Raw genomic sequence first — 12,577 nt, 5'->3', positions numbered from 1 at the left:
AGGAGACAAAAAGGATACAAAATAAAAACATATGATAGCAGAGAGTTCAATGAGAGTATTAATCTGCTCAAATTGCTGCAGACACATTATATATTATTAACAGGATCACCAGTGAGCTGTGTACATCTTGCTCACTTTTGATTTCCACAGAGGGCTTATTAAGTTGTGAAACAGACCTCAGTGTAAAGACATGAATAAATCATTTACTTTTTCCTCCAGAGATGGAAAACCTGAGGCTAAACAAGCTTCCATCCCTCCAGAAGCATATTTCATAGCAATATAAATGCACCAACACAAGGGTCTTTTCTTTGGTGTGCTCCTTCTGTGTGTGTGTTTCTGGGGCCCCAAACAACTCACTTCGTTTGCTTTGGGGATATTTCACCTCCAGCCCTGACCAAAAGCTTACTCACCAACAACTCTGTCTCCTACTTTCACTCCCATTTTCCTCATGGCTGAAGCATACAAAGCAACATCTTGTCTTAGTTCTTCAAAAGTGATTTTCAAGATTTCTTCTTTGCCTTCCTCTGAAGAAAAAAGGTTTATAACAGAAATCAATTAGAAATGGCACACCACAATCTAAGAACCAGAGTCCACTGGAACTGATTCATCTTGAGGGAAAGAAAGATGAAGATGCTATTTTGAGGAAAAAGCTCTCAGACACTTGTGAACACTGGCCCTTTAATAATATTCTTGTCCTGTGCAAAGCCTGTCTTTATAAAGAGACCTCTGTGTTAATGGATGGAATTCACTCACTACAAGGCAGGATGGTACATCTGTTCCTGACAATGTAAGTTGCTGATTGCAAAAAAGTCAGGGAGCATTTAAAATTTAAAGCATGGACTGCTTCCCCCCCTGTCCCCCACATACTGTTCTGATCTAGAAAAAAAGGATTGCTGCCTAGTTTTCTAATTAGAGCTAAAAAACCAAAATCAGTTGTCCGTTAAGCTTAAATTTGATTTAAATTGCGAGTCACTGGGTGACTAAAGAAATGTATAATCCTGTTAGTTATGTCTCAGTTAGAGTCTATGCTAGGCCTCCTAGCATTCTAGGATCTCCAAGATGCCAAGAAGAAAATTCTGCAGTATTTCTCTGGTGCAAATATACTCATTCGGGCCAGATTCACCTCAAGAGACAACTATCAGGAGTTTTAAATTTTTGTACTCAAGACTAGATGTTACATAAGTCCTTAATTGGCTAAATAAAATAAGTGACTGTCTAAGTTATGAAATGTAACTGTCTTCCCTTGGCTCCCCAGTCTGTCTCCCACTGACTAGTGGGCCTGCCCTGTCTCCAAGGTCCAGAATTCCGAACACACATACACAAGTCCAGGAATGTGGCAAGTAAATTGCACTAGTGATGCTGAATCTTATAGCATGTATTCTAGCACAGTGGCTACAGTCAGCGCAGCTCCTTTAGCAGAGTAAAATATTTGCTCTTCCTCCTCCACAAGTTTAGCTGCCCGTGGAGTGAGCAGTAGGCCTCAAACATTCATAACCAGTTGTGTGAAATATTACAAGAGCCAAGATGCAATCCAAATTCAAGGTCTGCATGGAAGGGGACAGAGGTTTATAACGTTGCATTTAATCTTCCGTCTGCGATGCCCACAACCTTTCTACAAAATCTCCACCCATAACTGCTGAAACCAGACAGATTCCCTAAACTCCATTCTGACACAGCAGTAATATACTGAAATAAGACTACTTAGAAGATTAAACGCAGAAAAGGGCCTGGAATGAAGATGCAGAGGCAACTCAGTCCTCTCTGCGTAAGAAGTACTGATATTCACTGCACTCATGCACTCCTACAGTACCTGCCCATGCTTGAATCAATAATAGTGCAGATTTAGAACTATATATTAAAAAATATCCTGTCAACCAGCAAATATTGTTTCCTCCTATTGATGTTGTCTCACATGGTTAAGCTAAACAAAGCGATGAGTCTCAGGTACACCTAACAGAATAAACAAAGCTAATCTTGACATAAAGGGGACAACAATCATATGTTAAATCAACTAATTCATTAAAACAGTTCACTCAGAATTCCTTAGATTATGAGAACTGAAAGAATTTTAGAAACCATTTACCTCATTTTACTTTTAACCTTTTCCTTGAGACAATGGAAATTAAGGCAGTTTCACAGATTTACCCACTTTAACTGTTTGCCTTGCAGAGGGCTTGTTTAAAAACAAGTAACTGCATTTTCTCTTTTAAAATACACAATGTTTCTAATGCTCTTACAAAAATATATAAGTGAGGAGTCATTCTTTCAAGGTTGAAGCTACATAAGCCTCATTTCTATGACACTAACAGATCACTTCTTGTTGCACCTGACCCAGGTTACAGATTTTACCACTCACTCTCTTGACTCAGTATGGATTTTATACAGATGTTCAGTTCCATTTTAATTAATCCAAGAAACAAAATGCATCTGTTTATACTTTTCCTTCTCTATTAGGGTAACCTACTGCAGATGGCTCTCCTGTGTTTTTATTTATGTATCGGGGGGGGGGGGGGGAGAGGGTAGGAGGGGAAGAGAAGGAAAAACAAAAAACCACACCACTGTTCTCCATATTAAAAAGAGAAAAAGAATCCCACATAGGCTTTTTACAATTCCAATAGTGAGCCTAAAATTTTACATCATGTTTTGTCTAATTGGAGTGTTCAGGCTGCAGGTCATATGTCTTTGATTATTATTAAGCAATTAAAATGGGCATTTGTCTCCGCCAGTCCTCACTGGAAGGATAAGGCCTGGCTAAAGCTACATGGAGTGCTCAGTACAACTCAGTAAGGAGCCACCACACACCTTAAATTAGATTATCTCCTTCCAAGGGGTGTAACTGAAATCCTTAGGATAGGAGATAAAAATAAAAAAAGTTGCAAAAAAAAAAATCTGGTATCGTGAGGTACTAGGAAGGTTTAGATTTTTGAAAGGAAACAACTGCACTGCACTGTTCAGGTGGTTCCGTATATATCTTTAAGCTCTGCCCATTTATGCATATGAAAAAAACCCAAGTTCCATGACAAATTTAAAGCTAAATCTTAATATTGGTACATGCAAGCAGGGTTGAGTGATTTAAGTCAAGATTCAAATTGCTTTGATTTAAATCAATTTTAATCTTGGTTTTGCATTTGTACTTTTTAGTTATTTTCCTAAAAAAAGTTGACTCATCGATTGGTAACCATTAAAGCTCATTGCTCTGAAACCAGATATAGCCTTTACATTAAATTTGGTGCATCTTTTTGCTAAACAGGAGACATACTGCGGTCATATACGTTTATTTAGACACTTACATAGCATAACTTACTTATTCAAATTCTTAAGGGTGCAAATTATGTTAGGAAGTGATAAATGATGGCACAACAGTTACCACAGCTTGGGTGTTTGCAGTAGCAGCCCCAGAGCAGTTCCACTGCTGCACTTCTGGGTGGAGGGAGAGGCCACAATGAGACAATAATAATAATAATAATAATAATAATAATAATAATAATAATAATAATAATAATAATAAAAAGGATAGGAGAGACTACACACATAAAAAACATCTGCTAATGTGCAATAAAGATCATGTAAGTGCCAGAATCTCTTTTCTGAATATGCCTCTTCAGATCCAAAACAAATATTTTTCAGATTTCAGCTCAGTTCATACAATTCTCTTCCATGTATATTCATGACTTGAAGACTTAAAGCAGCAAGTTAGCAACTGTTTGTAGAGAATTTTTTTAAAAGCACAACTAAACCTCAAGTGCATGAACAGGGCAATAAACATCCATTAATAGAGGATTCCATCCATCATCCTAAAATCTTGATTTTCCTGAAATGTATTCTATTACAATGGGGAAAATTTATTGGAACTGAACTTCGATGTTACTGCACAGCAAAGTTTGGAGTTCCCCTACTCCCATGTGACCCTTTCTTCCCGTAATATCAAAAAAGGACTTTAAACCCTGTCAAATCTCTGACCATATCTAAGGTAACGGATTGGGGTGACTATCAGAAAGACCCCCATTTTAAAGCAAGTGTTTATAACGGAAATCCCAATGATGCTGGAAGGCAGACTATTAAATGAACGGGTTGATGGTGGTGCTAAACAAGACAACATAATCCCAACTAACCCAGCTCAACTTCACCAGTCCATAGGGAATTTTCCAGAATTGGCTGCTTGCCACCACAAACCATCTTCTCACTGTCCTCCGAGATAGGGGACCGGGACAGATGCTTCTCAACTGGCTGATTTTCTGTCCAGCTCCTGCTTCATCCAAAACCTACTTTATCGCAAGGTTTATCAGGAGGTAATGGGGCACGTGAAAAAAGCACTGCCCATTTTAGTTGGGCAAACTTACTATCTCACAAGTGAAGAACACAAGACTACTGGAAGTCATAACTAAATACTTACTTGCCGCATAGAGAGCGATTTTATCATTTTCCTTATGCTTCAGAAGGTTTTCTGCATAGTTGAGCCGACTGCCTTTAAACCACTCTGGAACATCTGCAATTCCCTTAGATGGGTCAACTACCTGCAGGAACAGTATCAGACATCCTTGGAAAATAGAAAAACCTGCAGCTCTTCATCTTCAGAGGACTTTACAGACATTAGCTAGAGAAGTCATTTTAACAACCAAGTACCATTATTCCATTTAAAGAGTGGGACCTAGCTTGTCTGCCCCAACACTGGCCACAGAAAGTTTAGCGACCTGCCCATTGCCACAGGTGGAATCAGTGTCCAAGCCAAGATCAGAACTCAGACCTTCCTGTCGGCCAGTCCTGAGTTCAAGATAGAACATACCGTGAACTAAACCCCATAGTCACTATGACTAGTTTGTGTGACTTCTTGAACAGTACACAAGTAAAGTCTTTCCAGAAAGTGTGCTTTTTGCTCTCATCTTGCAATTAATTAAAAAAAATATGGACACACATAGCAAGGCAAACTTGTATTTACATTGTTTGCCCTGGTTTCCCCTCCCTCACTGAGCTCAATAAAAATTAAACACTAATCTCATAACTTGAGTGTAGCATTTCCTTCACTGGAACAGTCTACCCTGGTGCCCAAGTGACAGAGTGCTGTCCTACTTGCAAGCAGGCAGAGCTTGAGTGCCAGGGCAGCAAGAGGCTGGAGTGATGCGATGTCTAACACTCTTAGCTCCAATTATGAAATCCAGAGGAAGTGCTAGATATTATCCAGAGATTTCAGAGTGCTTGATAAAAGGTAGGTATTAACTACATTTTTTAGGGATAAATGCAAATAAAGATGTTCAATTTAAGACTTGCCTAAAAAAAAAAAAAAGAAGCTGTGGAGTATTTTAAGTTGTGCTATGTTTAAATAATTTAGTTAAACTGATGCAATTTAATATGTGGACCAGGCCTTAATTGCCTCACACACATAAGAGTGGGGGGCTGTTAAGATGAGTTTGCAAAGGTAGTGCTCTCTCCTTGTCTCCGCTCCTAATAGGACCTTATACACCTAAGTAAACTTTTGCACTGTCTATGACTTGCACATAGGTCTGCAAGAGAAGTTATCTATTCCTTAAGCAATGCCACAGCAAAGATCCATCCATCCAGGGATCCGAGACCCCCAACAGGTTGGAAAACCACAACAGAAAGGAGTTACCCAAAAAATAAAATAAAATAAAAAGTGCAACAGAAACATTTATCCCCTGCCACATCTTGAACTAATCAGTTCCAAGAAGGTTTCAGGCTCCCATCTCAATTCTTCCCCAAGTTATATTACAATAAGTCACACTTCAGCAGCAGCTCTAACATTTGGACAAGAAAAAAAACTGCTTAGTTTTACTCCAAGCTTCCTGAATGGTTCCAGTGTTTTGCTTTAAGCTGCCATGTAGGGTACATATTAGTTATTTTTCCAAATTAAAATGTTCTCTTATGACCATACAATGTTCTCTTTTTTAAAAAAAAGCTTCAGTTTATGCCCTCAGGTCCTATCACATGGATAGTGGAGTTACTCTAATGAGAAAACTCTTCCGGTCAAGTACAAAGCTTCCTTCTACAAAAGCTTGGTAAGATTTCAGCTACAGCGCTTCGAGCTTTTATGATTTTAAGTGCTCAGCATGTGTCTGTGACCAGAGGCAACTCTGAACTTGCCATCCAAGTCTTTTTAGAACAGCAAAGCTCACAAGGAAGCACTGTATTGTCCGACTATGTATTTAGGGGGCATGGGTTTGAAAGAGGCCTCAGCTATGCCCCCAGTTTTCGTGCTTGTAACTAACAGCAAGTGACTATTCCAGCATTTAGACAACAGACTAATTTGCAGTAACAATCAAGTGTTTCACTTAATAGATTGTACTGTGTAAATTAAGAATGAGATAGGGATCAACTGTGCTTCCAGAGGCACAGTTCCTCTCCTGAAGCAGAGAGAGTCCAGACTACCCTCAATGTGGGCCAGTGCTTTAATGGCACAATCTGGCCCACAGGCAGTATTTGTCCCTGGATGCTTTACATGCTGAACACTGCACCAAGTACAGCCTTCTGACAGCTCAGTAAACTAACACAGCCTTCACCTTAGTATCTAGCCGCCTGGCACTAGGAGTAGTTCCATGCTCCATTTACTAGGACAGACACCTGGTTTTAAACAGCTGGCTGACCACGTGCTTGTATTCTGCTGACAATAAGTGGGCTAACCAAAGAGCTGCTTCAAGTTGGATTAAGTCTCCTATGACTTTGTCCCTCTAATGTCACTACGTTATTTTCCTGTTACTTTAGATGACAATTAGTTTAGGAAGTGATCCTTAAGTAACAGTCTATTAGGAAGTAAAAGTATCTTAATAAAATTGATTTTCCACCTCCTTTCCTCATCCCTTTACCTACTCCAATTTTACAACTGTCACAGTCTTTATTAAATCCAAGTTAAATCCCACCAAAATTAAGTAAGCACCGACTTACCTCATCATATAGACGAGAGAACACAATCTCACTGAACTTCCAAAATTCTGCCCAGAAATCAGGGTAGGACTCGACAGACCATTGGTACAATTCATTGTAGTTGGCTAAAAGTAAAATGTATATTAGTGTACTTAGCTACAATTACAAAAAACAAGAGTATTTTTAAACAACACTTCTGAGGACATCAACCAGCTTAGAAAGTCAGTGGATGAAGTGGAATAAATGGAAGGGGAAGACTGATCATGGATCCACATTAAGAAGTCTAACGAGGGACAATCTGAGGCATCCAAAAGATAAACAGCCATTTCCCTGCTAAGGGTATCACCAGTACCACCAATATGACTAAGCAGAAGTGATTGATCCACACAGACAACTTAGACCATGTCTACACTACAACTTACTTCGGCATGTTATGTCACTCAAGTGGTGAATAAGCATCCCTCTGAACGATGCATGTTATACCTACCTAATGCTGTCCACACTGATGTTTGTGTCAGTAGGAGAGCTTCTCCCACCAACATAGCTACTGCCACTCACAGGGGCTAGAGTCATTAAGTTGATGGGAGAGCTCTCTCCCATCAGTTTAGAACATCTGCTCTAGACGCACTACAGCAATGCATCTGTACCAACGGACATGCGCTGATATAGCATTAGTAACAGATGGTTTCAGCTCACCTGAGTGCTTTAGAAGCCATTAACTAATGTACTGAAAAATGTGTATTTGTTTGTTCAGAATAGATTCTTAGCCCCCTTCTTTGTCAAGCCATCTGAGAACCATACATCAATAGGCCCTCACAAAGAACAAAATGTTCTGCTTGCTAATAAGCTATTCCCATTCCCTACCACAACGGTCACCATCAGGGAGCATTCAGTCCTCAATGGCTTCAAATGGAGTTGAATGCTCAGCACCCCTGAAAGTCAGGTCCCAATTGTTTCAAGCTGGGCACCCAACATTTGAGGCACCCCCATTTACTAATGACTTGGAAACCTAGACCTCAACCTCAGGATGTCTGTTTCACCATCTGTACATGAAAAATATTGCCCACCTTTGTAAAGCACTGAGATATACAGAATAATAATTCTAAATATAAACATCATGAGCCTCCTCTTTGCAAGATGCCAGGTATAAGCAGTTACCATCACACTGTCAATGGCTGACAGATCAGGAAGTGATACAACCATTTATTTCCTGTTTTGATGCCTTCACCTGGGAAGGCAATGTCAATTTTTCTGATTGAGGGCTTAGACTGCATGATAACAGGCACCTTAGAAACACCAGAGATTGACTGATGGATGTATGTGAAGATCATCCTTGACTTGTCTCTTCTACTCTTTCCTCATACCCAGGCCATTCAAATCCTGCCACCAATTTTTTAAGATCTCTATATAAAAATGAGTCAGTTCTTTTCCATTCCAGCATTCGGAACATCTTAAATCACTGCAACCTATACCTCTCTGGCCTGCCCCATTCTCATCACTCATTCCTCCAGTTGATCAAAGATATGCAGCCATTGCCAACACAACCTCTACCCAGATGTTCCCAGTAGGTCTTCCCACTACTCAAAAAAAATCTACATCAGCACCCACTCTTCCACCATATCTTATTCAAACCTCTTCTTCTCCCCTCCCCCACCCACAAAGCACACCATAATTCCACCCCTGCCTATGTATTTTACCCTAGTCTTGCCTACATATGCCCTAATCTCAACCTCCTACATACCATTCTGCCCTTTGCATTCCACCTAAGCTTCGCATCACTACCCTATTTGTTCCCACATCAATCTATACAAATGGGATAACCTTCCTATTAATATACGACAAACTCCCTTTGTCTCCTCCTTCCAGACATTACAGATCCACATGCTCTCCATGAATCTCATACTCAGAGATGGCCTTCCCGATTTTGTTTGTCCTGTCTTATTTGTACTGTTTGTCCTCACTTGAGCCTTTAGGATGTAGTTAGTTTAGCAGCAACATGCTACTGTGTAATACCATGTGCATTCAGCATTGTGTAATGCAATTCTCTAACAGACTCACAGGCCTGGGATCCCCAAACAGATCAATTTTAAACCAAGACAGCAGAATTTGCCTCTTGAGAGAGGCCTTTGCAAAACAAAACCTATACCCGATATTCATGTCCTTGGAAGTCATAAGTGCACAGTAGCCACTAACAGGAAACCCACCCATTTTTATTCTTATTATCTTAGTTCCTAATAGAGCTAGATGCAGCATTCTGAAACCTCTTCATGTATTAGGCACTGGCAGGGCACCAGAGACTGTTCATAACCTGGGCTACCCTCTAGACCTAAGGTGGTACAGGATGCTTCAAAGGTTTCAAAATATGCTTTAGGAATTGTAAGCAACTCATTCCCAGAAAGTAACTCCCACGCCCCACTATTTGCCAATAATATATTTGATATTTCTTAAAGGGGCCCTGTCTGTCTTAGTTATGCAATAACCCAAAGACACAGGGCCTAGTTCCCACATCACTCACAGGGTGCAAGTCAGGAGTAACTCCACTTATGTCAGTGCAGTCACACATCAAAAATGGGGGGGGGGGGTAGGATTAGAATCAGGTTCTTTATTCCTAGGTACAAAGACAGTGATCTGCCCCTTAAAGCAGGATAACATGGTCTGTCCAAGGCAAACAGTCAGTCCAGCATAGATTCCAAACACCTTCCCATCCCATCACTCCCCAAGCTGCAACTTGAAACCTCCCCAGCGATGCTCACTTCACTGCCACCTCCTGGTTCCTGCCACCTCCTACAGCCCTTTAAAGTCCTCTGGATGCCACCTTTGCCCAAGCCAATAGCAACCCCCCCTTGCTGATGGGGCTGTATCCCTGGCAGGTTGCTCCAGCCCAGCTCTGCCCCCCTCACACCCCTAAATCCAGCGACTGCCCCCCTTGCTGATGGGGTTATATCGCTAGCAGGTTGCCCCAGCTCTGCCTCCCACACACACACACCCCTAAGCCCAGCCACTAGCCCCACCCTTGTTGATGGGGCTGTATCCCTGGCAGGTTGCTCCAGCCAAGCCTGCCCCCCTACACCCCTAAATCCAGCAACTGCCCCCCCTTGCTGATGGGGCTATATCCCTAGCAGGTTGCCCCAGCTCTGCCTCCCACACACACACCCCTAAGCCCAGCCACTAGCCCCCCCTTGCTGATGGGGCTGTATCCCTAGCAAGTTGCTCCAGTCGAGCTCTGCCCCCACAGCCCTGGGCCCAGCAACTACCCTGCTCCTTGCTGACAGGGCTGTGTCCCTAGCAAGTTGCCCCCCCACGGCCCTACACAGCCGCTGCCCCCCCGTGCTGATGGGGCTGTATCCCTAGCAGGTTACCTCCCCACACACCCTAAGCCCAGCCACTGCCCCCCCGTGCTGATGGGGCTGTATCCCTAGCAGGTTACCCCCACACACACCCTAAGCCCAGCCACTGCCCCCCCGTGTTGATGGGCTGTATCCCTAGCAGGTTACCCCCCCACACACCCTAAGCCCAGCCACTGCCCCCCCGTGCTGATGGGGCTGTATCCCTAGCAGGTTGCCCCCCCCACGGCCCTAAGCCCAGCCACTGCCCCCCCGTGCTGATGGGGCTGTATCCCTAGCAGGTTGCCCCCCCACGGCCCTAAGCCCAGCCACTGCCCCCCCGTGCTGATGGGGCTTTATCCCTGACTGATTGTGGGCTGACACTGGCCCCAACCCTCCTAAGCCAGACACTGCCCCCCCCTCCGCTGATGGCTGTGGCTGTACCCAGGCAGGTTTCCCCAGCCCAGCCCAGCCACTGCCCCCCCCCCCCCGCTGACGGGGCTGCACCCCGGCAGGTTGCCCCCCCCCCGGCGGTGGCTCAAGCAGAGCTTCCCCCGGGGCCCCCCTCCGCCCCGCTCACCCAGGCGGAGCCCGCAGGTGCCGGCCAGCGCGGCCCGGAACCGGTCCATTTGGGTGTTGCGCTTGGAGTCCGGCTCCCACATCACCCGGGACTCCAGGATCTCCGGCTCCCGGGACATGGCAGCGGCGAGACAGCCCCGCAGCACCCGCCCGGCCGACTCTCCTGGCGGCTCCGCCAGCACTGCACAGCCCCGCCTCGCCGGCCTGGCTGCCTCACAGACAGCGCGCCCCTCGCTGTAACCTTCCGCCGGGCAGGTAGGAAAAAGAGTGCGCCTCCCCCGCGGGGGCTGGAGATGACAGCGAGCCAGGGGTCCCACCCTCTGACGTGCTGGGTAACCTGCCCCTCTGCCGCACACCTCCATGCCAAGCAATCAGAAGCCCGGGATAAATGCAGCACAGTCCCCAGCACCGTTAATGCTCAGGAAGGAAAGGGGAGGGGGGATTTAAGAACAGTTAATGGAGAAAAGCGATCAGTGATGAATGGAGAACAGGCATCTACTATTGCCATCCCTGGTGGTGATGTAGTCACAGTGGGGAATGCCACCCCAAGCCTCTGCTCCAAGCTGGCACTGTAACAGAAGGACAAGCAACTTGGCCTTCCTCCTTTCCCACTTCTCGCCCCCAGACTGGAAGGGTGTTCCTGGGGCACTCACCATGAATGGTCCCTTGAAATATGTGTGAACTACTTGTGCTAAACCAGTGGTTTTCAACCAGTGGCCCGGGGATCCCTGGGGGTCTAAGATTTCCAAAGGGGTCTGTGCCTCTATTCAAAATATTTTTGGGGTCTGCAAATGAAAAAAGGTTGAAAATCACTGCGCTAAACAATGTTTGATCTTGTATTAGTTGTGACACTATGGTATGTCTACACTGCAATTAAAAACCCAGGCTACCACGCTAGCCTGTTCCAGCTGACTCATGAGGTTTGGGGCTATTTGATTGCAGTGTAGATGTTCAGGCTCCAGGTAGAACCGAGGCTCTAGGACCCTGCAAAATGGGAGGGTCCCATAGCTCAGGCTGCAGCCTGAGCCCCTATGCCTACACCAAAATTAAGCAGCCCCTTAACCCCACTCTCAGGAGCCTGAGTCAGCTGGCACTGACTAACTGGTTTAATTTTCTTTAATCTAGAAAGAAAAATAAGTGTATGAAACCCCAATACCTCCTAAATAAAATCAAACACCAGAGCAAAAAACACTTAACTATCTGCATCAACACTGGGAGGGAAGATGCAAATGGAAGTCCATAGATAAGTTCCCTCTTTGCTGCGGTTGGTACAGGAGTAGTTAAGCAACAAAGCAAATAATTTTAGCAGTATTCTAAGGACATCATAATTTTATTCTCTCCTTTAATGAGAATTTTACTTTTTTCCAGCAGGCCACACTATTTTTCTCTCCAATTTCTAGATTAGGTTGTAATTATTTTGTAAACCTATAGATTTTTTAATTTATGCTACTTCCTATCTCTAAGATGTCCTGCTTGTTATATAAGTAAACTGATATAAATGTCTGGCAAATAGGTATGCTTCTGAGGAGAGCTGCCAAATCCCTCTCACTTTGCATTAATTTTCAGTCAGTTTTAAAAGAACCTTTCTCTTAAGGTGAGGCCTTCTTGCATTGTGTGTGGTGTAGTTGAGCATTTTACATTTCATTCACCATCTTTTTAAAAAAATCTCATTCAAATCATCCTGGTTTATCAGCCTTGCAAAATGATCAACCATCTCTTTAGTTTCTATTATTCAACTGGCAAGAAAAAAAATCCACAATCATGGTTTATATGTAGAGCGGAACTATATGAAAAACTGTGCT

At 43.6% G+C, this 12,577-nt stretch overlaps 1 protein-coding gene across 1 annotated transcript in view; it reads right to left on the bottom strand.

Annotated features, from left to right (window-relative positions):
* AACS (acetoacetyl-CoA synthetase) overlaps nucleotides 1-10,971 on the bottom strand; it is a 65,501-nt gene extending 54,530 nt beyond the window's left edge. Inside the window, exons 1-4 of the mRNA XM_030582679.1 lie at nucleotides 10,777-10,971; nucleotides 6,895-6,998; nucleotides 4,394-4,514; nucleotides 411-524 (exon numbers count right to left, since the gene is read on the bottom strand). Coding sequence (XP_030438539.1) covers nucleotides 411-524; nucleotides 4,394-4,514; nucleotides 6,895-6,998; nucleotides 10,777-10,894 — 457 coding nt within the window. The 5' untranslated portion in view covers nucleotides 10,895-10,971. The remainder of the gene's footprint in view (nucleotides 1-410; nucleotides 525-4,393; nucleotides 4,515-6,894; nucleotides 6,999-10,776) is intronic.
* Between the last annotated feature and the right edge of the window lie 1,606 nt (nucleotides 10,972-12,577).

The sequence above is a fragment of the Gopherus evgoodei genome, chromosome 13 (genome assembly GCF_007399415.2).
Source record: "Gopherus evgoodei ecotype Sinaloan lineage chromosome 13, rGopEvg1_v1.p, whole genome shotgun sequence".
Classification (NCBI taxonomy): Eukaryota; Metazoa; Chordata; order Testudines; family Testudinidae; genus Gopherus; species Gopherus evgoodei.
This window is presented reverse-complemented; position numbering and strand designations above follow the sequence as displayed.